This window comes from Cynocephalus volans, chromosome 4, assembly GCF_027409185.1.
Source record: "Cynocephalus volans isolate mCynVol1 chromosome 4, mCynVol1.pri, whole genome shotgun sequence".
NCBI lineage: Eukaryota > Metazoa > Chordata > Mammalia > Dermoptera > Cynocephalidae > Cynocephalus > Cynocephalus volans.
This window is the reverse complement of record NC_084463.1, coordinates 109,579,016-109,593,550: the sequence shown is the minus strand read 5'-3', so window position 1 is coordinate 109,593,550 and position 14,535 is coordinate 109,579,016. Positions and strand designations below refer to the sequence as shown.

Here is a 14,535-nt window from a genome sequence, read left to right as displayed (position 1 = left end):
CAGTTAAGCACAGATTGATGGCTCTGTGGTGAGAGCTGGAGGGAGGAGACTTTTGAGTCCATTGGCATCTATTGGCTAAGGTTTTAGAGGCCCAATAAAGAAGAGTATTGGATCCTAGAGAAATTGAGTAAAAACTCTTTGTGCTCATGTTTAAGACAATTCTAATTTCAGTATTAGAAAGTGTCTTGTTAGTAGAGAGCCCATGAGAACCAAGTCCCTAGTCTCAAGGAGGCTTGAGAGCTGCACTGCACAAATGTGAAGAAGTGACCTGTGAACAGGCACTCAATACAGTACAAACCAAGCCAGTGTTTTGAGAATACTCTTGAGTGTGTAATAGTCCTTCAGAGTGCTGCAGGCAGCAAGGTCTCAAAGAGTCGGTTTGGAGATGAGGCGGGATGCCAGTTTACCTTGCTATTGCCACTTCATTGAGGTGCGTGTTAAACCATCCAGGAACGTAACCATCTGTCACCTTTCCACCACCATTACTTCCAGATTGGGCCTAATAGAAATTTACAGCATACCTAAAAAGAATTATACAGCAACTTTATTCTCCTTGTTGTTGTGTTGTTGTTGTATAACGCTGTCCGTCAGAGGCTTATGCTCTGAGCTTTCTGAGGGAGGGGCCAAAGGACTAACAGGGTGGTCACATGAGAAGGGTCCCTTGGCAGGTGTCCATGTGGTGATGCCAAAATGCAGTAGTCACACTCACCTCCAAAGTGTGGATTTGGTGGGGGTGGAGAGGAGGGTTGAAATTTTTAGAAAATTATCTGCAAGAGTATGTGGAAGAGTTGGGAATCTTCATCATTCTATGTGCAAATTTTCTTAGGGGAAATCTTTTCTTTTTGCATTCTTGGTCAGCTAATGGGTAAAGACATGGCAAAGATAAGTGTCTGAATACCAGTTCCTGGGGTCAGTAGGCTGTGATCCCACACCTAACAGAGAGTTCCAGTTTATTGGGAGGACTCTCAATTTCATATCTCTTGGGTGACAGAAGAAATTTTTCACGTCTCTGTTAATTGACTTGGCTTGATTTTAATGACATATTCCTTTAAAATTTGGAGCTGGTAGAGACCCAGGCAGGGCAGGTCTGTGGCCCACACCCCAGCCTCTTGTAGTTCCCCTGGGGCTCGGGATACTGACTGTAGCCTGGTCACCTGCTGCATGCTGCTGTTTTGCAGAGGGCCTGAGCTGCATGAATAAGGATCATGGCTGTAGTCACATCTGCAAGGAGGCCCCAAGAGGCAGCGTCGCCTGCGAGTGCAGGCCTGGTTTTGAGCTGGCCAAGAACCAGAGAGACTGCATCTGTAAGTACAGACTGGCGCACACCCCTGCTGGGACTCGTCCCACGCCCACGCCAGGGGCTGCCTCCACAGCCCAGCGTCAGAAACACCACGGTGTGGCACAGCAGCAGCAGCAGCAGCAGCAGCAGCAGGGAAGGCAGCTGGCATGAGACACTGACTTCCACCGAGTGCTCAGTTCACTGCAGAAGGGTAGTCTCCTTTGGGAAGGGAAGTGATTTTTTAAAAGGAACTAATTAGAAGGAAATAAAATTCAGGAGTAAGGAGTGTGAATGTTGGGGGCAGGTCTCCCTGTTCCCACAGAATAAAATCAAATTTCCTCATCTGGCAGTCACAGCTCTTTGGGACCCAGGCCCTGCTTCCTTTACAAACATCATCTGCCTCCTTTCAACAAATACTAAACTCCTTACCTTTCCAAGAACAGGCTGTATTTGATGCCTCCAAGCCTTTTCCAAGCCCTCCTCCCTTCCTGGCTTGGTGAGCTCTCACTCAACCTTCAATATCCTGCCTAACTTCTAATAAGGGTAAGGACAATAGCTACCTTTTCTGGAGCATTTATTATGTGCAAAGGCTTGTCTTAAGATATGCCATATCCCTTTTAATTCTTACGAGCACCACCCTATGAGCTAAGTATTATTATCCCCATTTTCAGTTGAGAAAGTTGTGGAGAAGGTAAAGCAACAAGGTCACACAGGGAGTTAGTGGCAAATTAGTATTCAAACACGAGTCTGCCTAACCCTAAAGCTGTGCTCTTAGTCACTGTGCGGGGCTACCCCAGAGCCTCCCTGGGGGCCTCAGACAGGGCACCCATTTTGTGTTTTGGCTCCTACAGCACTTTGTTTATTCCTCAGTTATAGCACATGGCACTCTGGGTTGGATTGTGTATTTATCTGTCTCTCCAACCATGAGCCACTCCAAGCCAGGGACCTTGATTCATTTCTGCCTGGTGCCTCCCACAAGATGTGCTCAATACACGTTTGTTTGATGAATGGATGAATGAATGGTGTATGCAATCTGCACATAGCTGCCGCGCCATGATACAGAAACGAAAGTCCAATGGGTAATAGGAAACAGGCAGCAACAAATGGCGTTCCTAAACCATTATTTATGCCAGAGAAAACAATGTGGGTTACCTTTCAGGAAATCTTCCCAAAGCCATGGACAGAGGACCCCTGCAGTTTGCTGGGCATGGGCATTTATAGTGAGTAGACCTTGGTGGTTAAGAGATGAGGAGACAGTTTTGCCAATGAGAGACCTCTCTCCATTGTCTCCATCACGAAGCAGAGAGCAGCCTCGAAGCCTGCCAAACCAGGGCCGGTGCCACCATCCTGCATACAACAGGTTCTGATGGGCTCTCAGGGCCCCTCACAGTGAGGCTGTCCCTGAGGGTGTCCAGTGGGCCAAGCACAGTGGAGACCACGAATCCTGCCTCCAGAGCTTCAAAAGGAGGGTCTAGGCCCTCCCAGACTCACCTGTGGAGTGAGACTTCCAGAATTTCATGGTTTTTCTGGGGCTAATTGCTGGAGGTAGAGCACCTGTAAATTTATTTTTAAAATTGTAAAATATTTTTAAGACGTCATGCTCAAAGAATATTGTTATAACATTGGAGGAACTAAAAAAGAAAATAGAAGATCTAGAATCCCACCACATAACCAACTATTTTGATTTTTTCATATTCCTGTTTAGTTGTTCATATGCATACCCAATTTTTACAGAGGGCTAATCACTGAACATCACAAGTATTTAATTAGTTCTTTTAAATCAGAAAAATTACAGAGGCCTCTATAAGAATTCAAACACTCTGAAGTGTATAAAGAAAAAACCATAGTCTTCCCCCACCCATTTCCTTTGCCAGAGGTAACCACTGCTAACAGTTTGACAAGTAGATAGTTTTGTAGGTGGCTTTTAAAAAATTTTGGCCTGTCATCAAATGCATTCATATATAGTCTTCATAATTACTGGTTAATGTCTCATTAATTGTGTGCAGAGTCACCATTCCCTCTGATTACCCTCCCTTCTAACTAATGCAGATGGAATCTGATGAGAGAAATCCTAAAATATATGTACAAATTAAATATTGTCCGTTTATTCCAAACTTTCCCAAAGCCCCAATGCAGTCATAGTAATAGACAAATTTCTCTAGATGGAACAAAGAAATAGTCTAGAATCTCTTGATTTAATTCCTCTTAGGTAGTCAAAGTCTCCCCTCACTCTCCTGCATGACTTTGTTCAAACCTGTTTCAGCATTTCTACAATTTGTACTCTGTCTGCTTACATGGACGGGGTTTGAAGCAGAGTTGTCTCCTTTATGCACAGTGCTTGGCATGTACTAGGTGCTCAAATACTTGCAGAATGAAACTCAGAGTTACTTTGGAGCAAACATGGCCCTGGTTGTGGAAATCTCAATGCTTTATGTGTTGATTCATTTTTCTCAGTGACCTGTAACCATGGAAACGGTGGGTGTCAGCACTCCTGTGAAGATACTGCCAAAGGCCCGGAGTGTAGCTGCCATCCACAGTACAAGATGCACACAGATGGGCGGAGCTGCCTTGGTGAGTGGTGACCATACACTGGGTAAGGATCTGCCCCAGCCTGCCCCGTCCCAACCCTAACCCTTGGTGGTGTTTAGCACTAGATGCAGGGTGTTTGTGGTTCATTTGCCCCAAACAAGCCCCATGCTGCTTCACATGTTGCAGTGGGCCTGGTCTAGACCTGGAGTGGAAGTTCCTCTTGCCCCTTGGAAAGTCCTTCCTCCTCTCCTGGACTAGGCTGCTCCTGAAGCTGATCTACTAGAGACTGTGGCAACTTGTCCCAAGGGGCCTGGGTGACCCAAAGTTAGAGCTAGCTGTTTGTAATGACACAGCAACCTTTCGGGTTAGCAGGAGCCAGGATTACATATTTCTGGTGGGATGCCTGCCCTTCACAGCATGTCCTTTGCTAGCTGCATTTTAGAGGTTTCCATGCCCAGGGCTCTTTTTGTCCTGGACTAAGGGTACTGGAGTGAATCCAAAGCTTGCATTCCCTAGTGTCTCTTTGGTCATTGCAATATACCTCGAGAATCTTTTCCATATTTAATGTTTACTGAGTTGTGGCCATTTGACATGCTGTGTTTTCTGCAGAGCCTCATGACAACACATTTTTATTGAATGAACAGAGTCACATCTCTTACATTGCTCTCGTGTCTGGGATTTCAGCAGAAATGGTTGTGCAGGGGATGAATAATTTGACTCATTCAATCTGAGAACTGTGCTCTCTTGTTTCTGTTGTAGAGCAAGAGGACACAGCCCTGGAGGTGACAGAGAGCAATGCCACATCAGTGGCGGATGGGGACAAGCGGGTGAAACGGCGTCTACTCATGGGTAGGCACCTCCACTCCCCTCCCCTGGCAACTGCCACTGTCCCTTTCCCTCCCCAACTTGTTGTTCCATCAGGCCTGAACTTGGGGGCCATGCGCCTTCAGACCACCTCCTGTGAATCCAGGGTGTGTCTGTTCTTTACCCTCTGCTGTTGCTTCATCACCATCCAAGACCACCCAGACCCCTGGTGTTGTGGGAAGAGCTCTGGCCAAGCCGTCAGAATAATTGGGCTAATGTCCTAAAACTGCCCCAACTGTGAGACTTGGCAAATTGCCCTGAGCCTTTGTCTCTAATGGATGTAGTAAAATCTATCTCTTATGTTACCAGGAAGCTCCATTAAGATAATAATATGCAGAAGTGCCCAGAGTCCAGTGCCTGGGATTTGGAGGGGGGTCAGTGAATATCCGATCCCTTCCTTCTGAGCAGCTGGGATGAGAAGGGCGCTCCGGCAGCCTCTAGCTTAGTATGGAGATTTGTCTGTGTTTGTGTCCACTGAGTCTTCAGTCTCTGACTCAGCCAATGTTAATGTGGAAGAGATGAATGGAGAAAGAGTGGCACTTGGCTGTGAGCCGTGGAAGGTCTGCCAGCCGGTTCACAGTTGAGCTGGAGACCAGAGCAGCTGTAGCGGCAGTGGCTGGAGGAGGTTGGGGGGAATCAGACAGATCCTTTGTTTGACACATTATTGTTCTGCAGGAAGTTTGGTTGGACCTAAACAAAACTGATCTTTTGACAGCTTCTGGACTTAATAAGTAAGATATTGAGCAACCACTGGTTACCTAGCAGGTAACATTTCTGAGCTCTTTTCTGCTCTTTAAAAATTATTATTATATATCTTTTTTGGCAGGTGGCCAGTACAGAGACCTGAACCCTTGACCCTGGTGCTACAACATCATGCTCTAACTAACCAAGCTAACCAGCCAGCCCTAAAAATTATTAGTTTTAATTGTCTTAAATTAAAATAGTGACATGAATAATATAAAAACTTAATTACTACTAAGTTTGTAAAGAAATACATCATTTCCTTGTCTTATAACTTCCCATTTCTTTATCTCATTTGCCAGGGGCAACAATTTTCAATTTTTCTAGTTGTTTCTTCTTCTGACTCCTCTTCCCCTATATTTCTGAAAAATGAATTGTATACAGTTATTTCTTGATATGTCAGTTTTAGATAGTAGCTTCTGATTTCCTACTATGGAACATTAGGTTTTAACTCTCTCTGCACCCCCCCCCCCGCCCCCAATACACACCTCTCCTCCATCATACCCTTAATATAGTTTTATCACAATTTATTTTTATTTATTTATTTATTTAATTTTATTTTGTCAATATACAATGTGGTTGATTATTGTGGCCTATTACCGAGACTTCCCTCCCTACCCCCTCTCCCCCCTCCCTCCCTACAACCTCATATCTGTTCACTTGTCATATCGACTTCAAGGAATTGCGATTGTTGTGTCTTCTTCCCTCCCCCGCAGTTTGTTTGTGTATTTATTTATTTTTAACTCCCACAAATAAGTGAGAACATGTGATATTTCTCTTTCTGCGCCTGACTTGTTTCACTTAATATAATTTTCTCTAGGTCCATCCATGTTGTTGCAAATGGCAGTATTTCATTCGTTTTTATAGCTGAGTAGTATTCCATTGTGTAGATGTACCACATTTTCCGTATCCACTCATCTGATGATGGACATTTGGGCTGGTTCCAACTCTTAGCTATTGTAAAGAGTGCTGCAACGAACATTGGGGAACAGGTATACCTTCGACTTGATGGCTTCCATTCCTCTGGGTATATTCCCAGCAGTGGGATAGCTGGGTCATATGGCAGATCTATCTGCAATTGTTTGAGGAACCTCCATACCATTATGCATAGAAGCTGCCCCATTTTGCAGTCCCACCAACAATGTATGAGAGTTCCTTTTTCTCCGCAACCTCGCCAGTATTTATCATTCACAGTCTTTTGGATATTAGCCATCCTAACTGGGCTGAGATGGTATCTCAGTGTAGTTTTGATTTGCATTTCCCAGATGCTGAGTGATGTTGAGCATTTTTCCACGTGTCTATTGGCCATTGTCACAATTTAAATCCATATTATGTGCTTACATTATTGTGACTATAAATATCTAAATATGATTCACTCTGAAGTCAGGTAACATGCTATGATTATATTTTCTTTGTTTGCTTAGTTTCCTCTTACCAATTCTTTTGCAAATTTCTGACAGAGCTCTAAAACCCTTTTCAGTGTGTTCAGATAACAGCAGGTAACTTGTCAATACAATTTTGTTCTTTAAAAAGTGTCTTCTGAGGCTCCCACCTTCTTCTCTTGTGGACCTGACCCTTGGCTAGTTGCACGACTCTCCTCTAGACCTTTACAGCCTTCACTGCTTTTCTGTTTTGTGGATCCCATGTCTTGTATTTTGTTAGTTTACACAGTGAATAAGATAGAGATTTTGAAAAACTTGCACACCTGAAAATGTCTTTATATTCTACCTTCACCTTTCATTGAGAATTTGGTTCAGTATAGAATGCTGAGTTGGAAAGAATATTCCCTCAGAGTTTTGACTTCTGTGTTCCACTGTTTTCAAGCATGCCATGCTGCGTTGAGAAATCTATAGTCATTTTTATTCTTGATTCTTTGAATGAAACCTGTGAAAGCTTCTCTCTGGAAATTTTCAGAATCTTCTCCTTGTCCCTGGTGATCTGAAATTTCACAATGTCACTTATTGTGGGACTTTTCCCACCTGTGTGCTGAGTACTAGCAAGCCTTTTCAATATGGACATTTAAGTCCCTTGGTTCTGAGAAATTTTCATATATTTTTTTCCTTGGTAAATTTCTTCACACCATTTTCTCTGTTCTTTCTCTCTGAAACTCCTATTAGTTGGCTGTTATAACTCCTGGACTGATCCTCTAATTTTCTTCTCTTTTCTCTTCTTTATATTTTTGCTCTACAATTTAGGAGATGTTTCATTTTTTTCTTCTAATCTTTTACAGGATTCTTTTTTAATTTTCAAGAATTGTACTTCACTTTTTTGTTGTAGGAACCTGTTCTTATTTCATGAATGCTTTTCTTCTCTCCCTGAGGAAATTAATTGTAAGATTTTAATTTCCCTTTTGTTTCCTATATTATCTTTGTTTCCTTTGGGTTTCTTTTTCCTGCTGTGTTTGATTTGGTGTATTTATTTCAAAGTAGAGGTTTTTCTAAAGTGTCTGGTGATTCTTCACTGATTTTTCATATTTAATAGTGAAATACGAATAGTTCACTATTATTCTGTTGATTGGTAGCCTTCATGTCTGGGTGACTAGGCAGTGACAGCCATTTCATTTGGAGATCCTCAAATGCCAATACCTATAGGTCTTTCCACTTGGGCGGGTCAATTTAGCTGGAGAGGAATCCTTCAGTCTCCCTCCTAGGGGATAGAAGCTTAGCTGCCAGCATTCTGGGAGCTGGGGGGATGGGGATGGGAATGGAGGAATGAGGGTTTGAGATGTCACTTTTCAGGGTACAGATTTTCACCCAACCATGTCTCCCTCTCCTCCTCTGCTATTCCTGATGCCGTTGAATCTGGTGCCTCTCTGGTCCAGCTTCTCCAGAGAATAAACTTCTCTGCTGTAGCCAGAATAGGAAAGAGTGGTCATGCGGCTGTGTGGAATTAAGGAGGAGCTCTGGGGTTTATCTGCTTCTTATACAGACTCTCAGTCAATTCTCCTATTTTTACCTGCATCCTTGTCTCTGCCTCTGGAGTAACTTGATACCTCCAGTTCCTGGGCCCTTCTGGGATTCTGTGGCTTACATGAGCTTAGCACTTCACACCTCCCCTGTAGACCTCCAGGGTTTAGCTTTCTACTATGCCAGTTACTGTCCCTTCATGGCACCTCCAAAATATTTGACATCCTTCATCTACTGTCTCTTCTTCCATCTTCTTTGTCCATAAGGATTTATATGTTTAAAGATACATTTACTCTCACTTTAGTGAGGTTTTGAGAGGAAATAGAAATAAATATACATGTTCTATCTGTCATGTTTAATTAGAACTAAGCTTGTCACCCTGGGCCTTAAAATGAGGTGGCTATGGAAGTAAAGTCATGTTTGTGGATGCCTGGGTGCTAACAATGGAAGCAATGTCGAATAGCACTTGTCTATTGCCTGGAATAACTGTATGAGGTGCAGGACCAGAAGGCCATTTGCTTATTGTTCCTCATCTCCATATTTGTGCTTTAACCATCATGGCTGATTTTTCACATAGTTATGACAGGTCTTTTTCTCCTTTCAAGGAAGGTTAAACTTCTAATCTGAGTAAAATGGCAGTTGCAAGGAAGAAGTCATCAGTCTGCAACAAGGGAATGGTTGGGGTAGGCAGTGCTTTTCCTCTCTTGCTTTGCCCATTCCTCATATTGGAAGGAGAAGGTTCAGGGTTAAGAAAGGGACATCCCTCTTTGCCCCATTCTGCACTCACATCTAGCCTGCCAGATGTGATCAGACTTAGCAAGTTGCCAGCTGTGGATCAGCAGGAATGTAGTGGGGGACAGCTCTGCAGATTGGAAGACACCATTACACCCCTGATCACCCCAACAAGCTTCCTGAGGAAATAGAACTCATTTAGATGGGTGGGAGGAGCTGCACTTCTCTCCCTCTATCTCACCTGCAGGCGGCAGAGACCTGGGGTGTAACTGTGAGTACCCCACCACGCTTCTTGGCCTTCATGAATGTTGTCAAATATTAACAGCTGTATCAGCACTTCTTTAGGAAACCAACTGCCTTTTCTTACCTCCTTGTCAGAGACGTGTGCTGTCAACAATGGGGGCTGTGATCGCACCTGTAAGGATACTTCGACAGGTGTTCACTGCAGTTGTCCTGTCGGATTTACTCTCCAATTGGATGGGAAGACATGTAAAGGTAGCCTTCTTCTTTCCAGGGATGCTGGGCGCCCTGCTATGGAGGAAGTCCATGCTGCTAATGTGTGGAGATCAAGGCAGCTCCTCTCCACACCCCTTGAGTGGCTCTGGATTTGCTTCTGATTCCTATCGATGGAAGCTTTTCTTCCCTGGGCTAGTGGAAGGTTATAATTGAGTCAGCCTAATTAGAACCAACTTAATTACACCAACTGTTGAGGAGGTCAGTCTCTACAAGCATCAAATAATCCATTTCAGGTAGTGGCCTTATTAGAAAAAGGCAGTTCAAGAAAGCATTTATTTTCAAGCGATAATATCAGCATATCATAAATAATAGCCTAGAGATTGTTATATAAGTAACAGCCAAGATTATTATCCAGAGATCTTAATTAGTAACTGTACCATTAACTTTTACTGATGAAAAGAGACCCCAATGACTTGCTAGTATTTCATGGGCAAGAGTACAAAGAATTAGTCCTTTAGCATGATAAAAAGTAGATAACCAGTTACCAGACGAAACTGAGAAAAGGTATAAGATTCAGTGTCAGGAATTATTTTAAAACATCAAGGCTATTCAATCATTGTGTAATTTGCCAAAACAATGCTCTAGTCCTTTATAGCTTTAATCACTAAACTGGAATAGAAAGGATACTAAAGGGAGCCAGCCATCTTATCTTGAGACAGCACTACAGGGATAAGAATATAACAGGACATCACCATTCTTTCTCATAGTTTGTTTCCATAGTGCCAGTCAAGGGCATCATAAGTCAGAGTTCTCAGAGGATGAGGCACTTGTCTTTCAAAACTGGTTAAGTCAGACAAGAAAACATGTGTAAGACTGAAAACATCAGCAAACATTCTTAAATGCTTTTATGGGTCTGTTTTTATGTCAGAGACTAATGAACGCACTCAATAGCACGTCAGGGATTTGTGGGAAGAGAGGCAAGTATAGCTCTCTGATTTGCTGATGCTTGCCTGTTACAGATATTGATGAGTGCCAGACCCGCAATGGAGGCTGTGATCATTTCTGCAAAAACACTGTCGGCAGTTTTGACTGCAGCTGCCAAAAAGGATTTAAATTATTAACAGATGAGAAGTCTTGCCAAGGTATGTGCTGAAAACATAGCTGTGCAATGACCCGCTGGTTGGAGCAGAGAAGATGTCTCTCTGGCAGAGAGACTGGCTTGCCAGGCTTCCTGTTGGAGTCGTGAATCCAACCTCCAACTGGGCTTCATTTATTTCATCTGTTAGGTGGAATAAAATACTGATGTAGCTCACAGGTATATTTTGGAAATTAAGCTGTTAATGATTAGAAAACACCTCAAAGAACCCATCTGGTGTGAGTACAGCAGAGCTCACTGCTAGAAACGGAATGGAACACAGAATGCAAACAGGGTTGTATTAGGGTGTGGAGATGATGGGTAATTTTCCTTTTCTAAAATTTCCTTTAATGTTATTGAATCTGTAACAAAAGTTGGTGGCAAAAATCTATAGTTAGTTAACATGCCTTCCTAGCAAAAAATTGGGGTCAATCCATAATCAAAATCATGTAGCAGTTGGTCTCTTCCTTATGGCCCTTGTTTGGAATGACCAGCCTCTGATGCTGGCGGAGAGTGAGGGAGGGGTTTGCGAGGAGACGCTGGCTGACACGTAGGCAGGGTCACTCACCCCTTCTCCAGCACATCCTTCCCACATAAGGGCTGCAGCAAGGGGGCTTCATTTCTATTTCTAGATGAGCACCTTTTATGTCCTATTGACGTGCAGGAAGAAAGGAAAGATGTGCTGTCAGTCATTCTCGCTTCATTTCTAGGAGTAAGGACTGCCTAACTCATTTTGTTAGAAATTTCAGAATTAAATCAAAATCAGAATATAATATCTGATTTAACTTCAGATAATAGAGATGTAGCATTACCTTTTTTAAAACGTTATGGTGTGAATTGGGTATTTCTTCTCTCTTTGTTCGTTCTTCTTAATACATAATTCATCAGGCAGTTCAAGTATATTCTCCTTTAAGTTCAGTAAGTTAATTCTAGATTATTGTGTGGTTTTCTTCAGTTGGGCTTGGAAAGCAAATTTGCTGTTTCACATAATGTTTCATGATGTATAGAGCAAGCAATACTGTTTAAGCTGTGTAAACACATTGAAAAGGAATTAGAAAAGTGATCTCATTATTTTTTGGTGAAACAAAAGCCCACAGTGAGCAGCCAAAGTCAGCTACTGAACGAGTCCACTTTCTCGACAACTGGCTGATATTAATAACATATTTCATAGAACGGCATCAATTACTAGGGAAGAAACTGACTTTTTCTCATTTTTCACTGATCGGTCCCGGTAGAACAAATATTTGCTCAGAGCATATTTACTGAAGAAATTGCCAGGATTTCTGGGACAAGCTAGGGATGAAAAAGTTTTGCAAGAATTTGTCATTTTTATTTCACTTTTTCATTCTTCTTGTTCCTTCCAAATGTTTGTTTTCTATTAATGTAGTTTCTTGCGGCACATTCAGTGTTGAAAAAGTGGTCTAGCAATGGTCTAGTTGGCTTTCACTGAGTGCTGCACTGGTCCTGGTTTATCCATTTGGAGACACAAATTGTAACTCTGTAAAAACCTGCCAAAGAGTTGAGGGAGTGAAGCACTGAAATTTAGTCTACAGGAAAGATGTGAGGGCCAGACTGGGGAAGACGAGATGATTAGACAGACAAATGCAGCCTCCTGAGGTTAGTTTGCATGACCCCAGCTGCAGCCGAGGATGCTCCCACGCTGAACCAGGAAGTAGGAGACACAAAGGACTGGGCCACGGGGGAGGAACAAAACCAAGGGATTGACCAAGAAGACCCAGTTCAGAGCTTAGCCACCAAATTTCACTGTCTGCAATAGAAAATTCCTGAGGATATTAGTGTGAATGCATTCTTTAGTGCAGAGGGCACTAAAACCCAGGATTAACTGGCCTCTTGGGGCCAGAAGACTAATTCTGGAAAGATCAGAAAGAGATGGGAACCAGATTTACCTCCAACTCAAGTGTTTTCTCCTTTCAATTCATGATAGCTTATAAAATTACTATTGCTTTTTTACTAATAGTATTGTAACAATAATAATGCATAGCTAGCACCATATAGTTTGTAAAACCCTTTTGGGGTATGTTTTCTCATTTGGTTTCATTTAAATATTTGAAATTACTCAGCCCTGCAAATAAGCATGGGTAAGAGACACCAACTGAGCTTTGAGGCAAGTGCAGTTTGCAGCAGATTTTGGAAATAAGGGCCTTGGCAGTGAGTATACTTATGAGCCACTTAACACTTACTTTAACACAAGTGAGCGAGGAAAACGGATGGATAGTTTTTCACTCTGTCTGTGTTGTTTCTGTTGTTGGTCAGCAACTGGTATTTATTATCAACCTATTCTTTTCACTCATCTTCAGAGATGGTTTCAGCTCCCCTCTCCCTTTGACAATTGCAGATGTGGATGAGTGCTCTTTGGATAGGACCTGTGACCACAGCTGCATCAACCACCCTGGCACTTTTGCTTGTGCTTGCAACAAAGGATACACCCTCTATGGTTTTACTCACTGTGGAGGTGAGCAGACTGCTCCTCTAGAGTTGGGAGGTGGGATGAGGCTGGACTGGGAGGGGAGTAGGGCGCATCCCTGAGGTTTATCTTCCTATATCAGGGGATGAAAGGTATATTCCAGTCCCTGTAACATAGCGGTGAGTTCATCGACTCAAGGGAAGCATCTGCCAAAGGAAATCTCTGTACATTTATCCCTTTAACACATTGAGTGTGAAATGGAGCAGCGAGAGGAACTGAGCTCTTTCAGCTGTGAATTCTTTATTGACTTTATTGACTTGCAGTTGTATTCACAGAATACAACTGGGAGGGTCTGTCAGGAGCTGATACCCTATCTGTTGGGACTTCCCTGTAGATAAGTAAAGTTGCAGTCCTCAGAGAGGCTTGAGGAACTGGCTGCAAAGCCTTGGTTTGAGCCCCACAATTAGGTTCTCAGCTGGAAATGGAATCATTGAGTTTCTCTCTCTACACTGTGGCCATTTAGCAACAAGTTCTCATGTCTCATAACCTTATGGTCAAGCAGGCTATGGCAGAAATCAGGCTTGATAACAACGGACTCCCACTCCACTTCCCCTGGTTATCAGATTCACCAAGCAATCTTTGAGAATACGGATTCAGGTTCCAATTCAGAAAGTCTAAGGACTGCAAGATGGTTCAGAGGATCTTCAGGATTGGGAACCACTGACCAATCCTTCCTGCCCAATCCTTGTGTCCTATGCTTAAGAAGAGTGGATAGTAGCAATTTGCTATAGATAATGCTGACTCCTTTCTCCTTTTCAGTACAATCTTGGCATGGCTAAGAACATACTCTTCCCAGCCCATCAAGAAAGAAGAGAGTATAACTGTGGTTACTAGAGGCTGGGAAATGGAAGGGAGAGGGCAGGTAGTAAGAGGTTGGTTAATGAATACAAAACTACAGCTAGATAGGAAAAATAAGTTCTAGTGGTATACAGCAGTGCTGGGCATCTATAATTAACAAGAATTTATTGTATGTTCTCAAATGGCTACAAGAGAGGAGCTCAAATGTTCTCATCACAAAGAACTGATCAGTTTTTCGTGATGATTAATTTGCTAACTATATGATTTGATCACTGCACATTGTATACATGTATTGAAATGTAACTCTGTACCCCATAAATATGTACAATCAATACTTTTCAATTAAAAAATTTTTAAAAAATAGATAGATAAATAAATAAATAAATAAAAGTTTTAAAGAAAGGAAACCCCAAGGATGTATACCCCGAGTATGAATATGTATCTGGGTTTAGGTGAGCTCCTTTCTGACCTGGACTCAGTCTCAGGTTGCTGGGGATTGGTACACGCCATGTCCCTTCTCTGTACCTCATGTATATAAATGGTCAAATAGGGAGTCCTAATTTTATCTCCCTTGGTTTGTAGCCCAGGAGGATGGTGGAGTTTTAAATTA

General features: G+C 42.6%; 1 protein-coding gene across 6 annotated transcripts in view; it reads left to right on the top strand.

The window, feature by feature from the left end:
- The window catches only part of SCUBE2 (signal peptide, CUB domain and EGF like domain containing 2), a 63,598-nt gene that overhangs the window by 18,821 nt on the left and 30,242 nt on the right, over positions 1 to 14,535 (top strand). For all 6 annotated transcript variants that reach the window (XM_063093061.1, XM_063093066.1, XM_063093063.1 and 3 more), the window contains exons 5-10: positions 1,179 to 1,304; positions 3,734 to 3,850; positions 4,568 to 4,657; positions 9,430 to 9,546; positions 10,527 to 10,649; positions 12,999 to 13,115. In XM_063093061.1, coding sequence (XP_062949131.1) covers positions 1,179 to 1,304; positions 3,734 to 3,850; positions 4,568 to 4,657; positions 9,430 to 9,546; positions 10,527 to 10,649; positions 12,999 to 13,115 — 690 coding nt within the window. The remainder of the gene's footprint in view (positions 1 to 1,178; positions 1,305 to 3,733; positions 3,851 to 4,567; positions 4,658 to 9,429; positions 9,547 to 10,526; positions 10,650 to 12,998; positions 13,116 to 14,535) is intronic.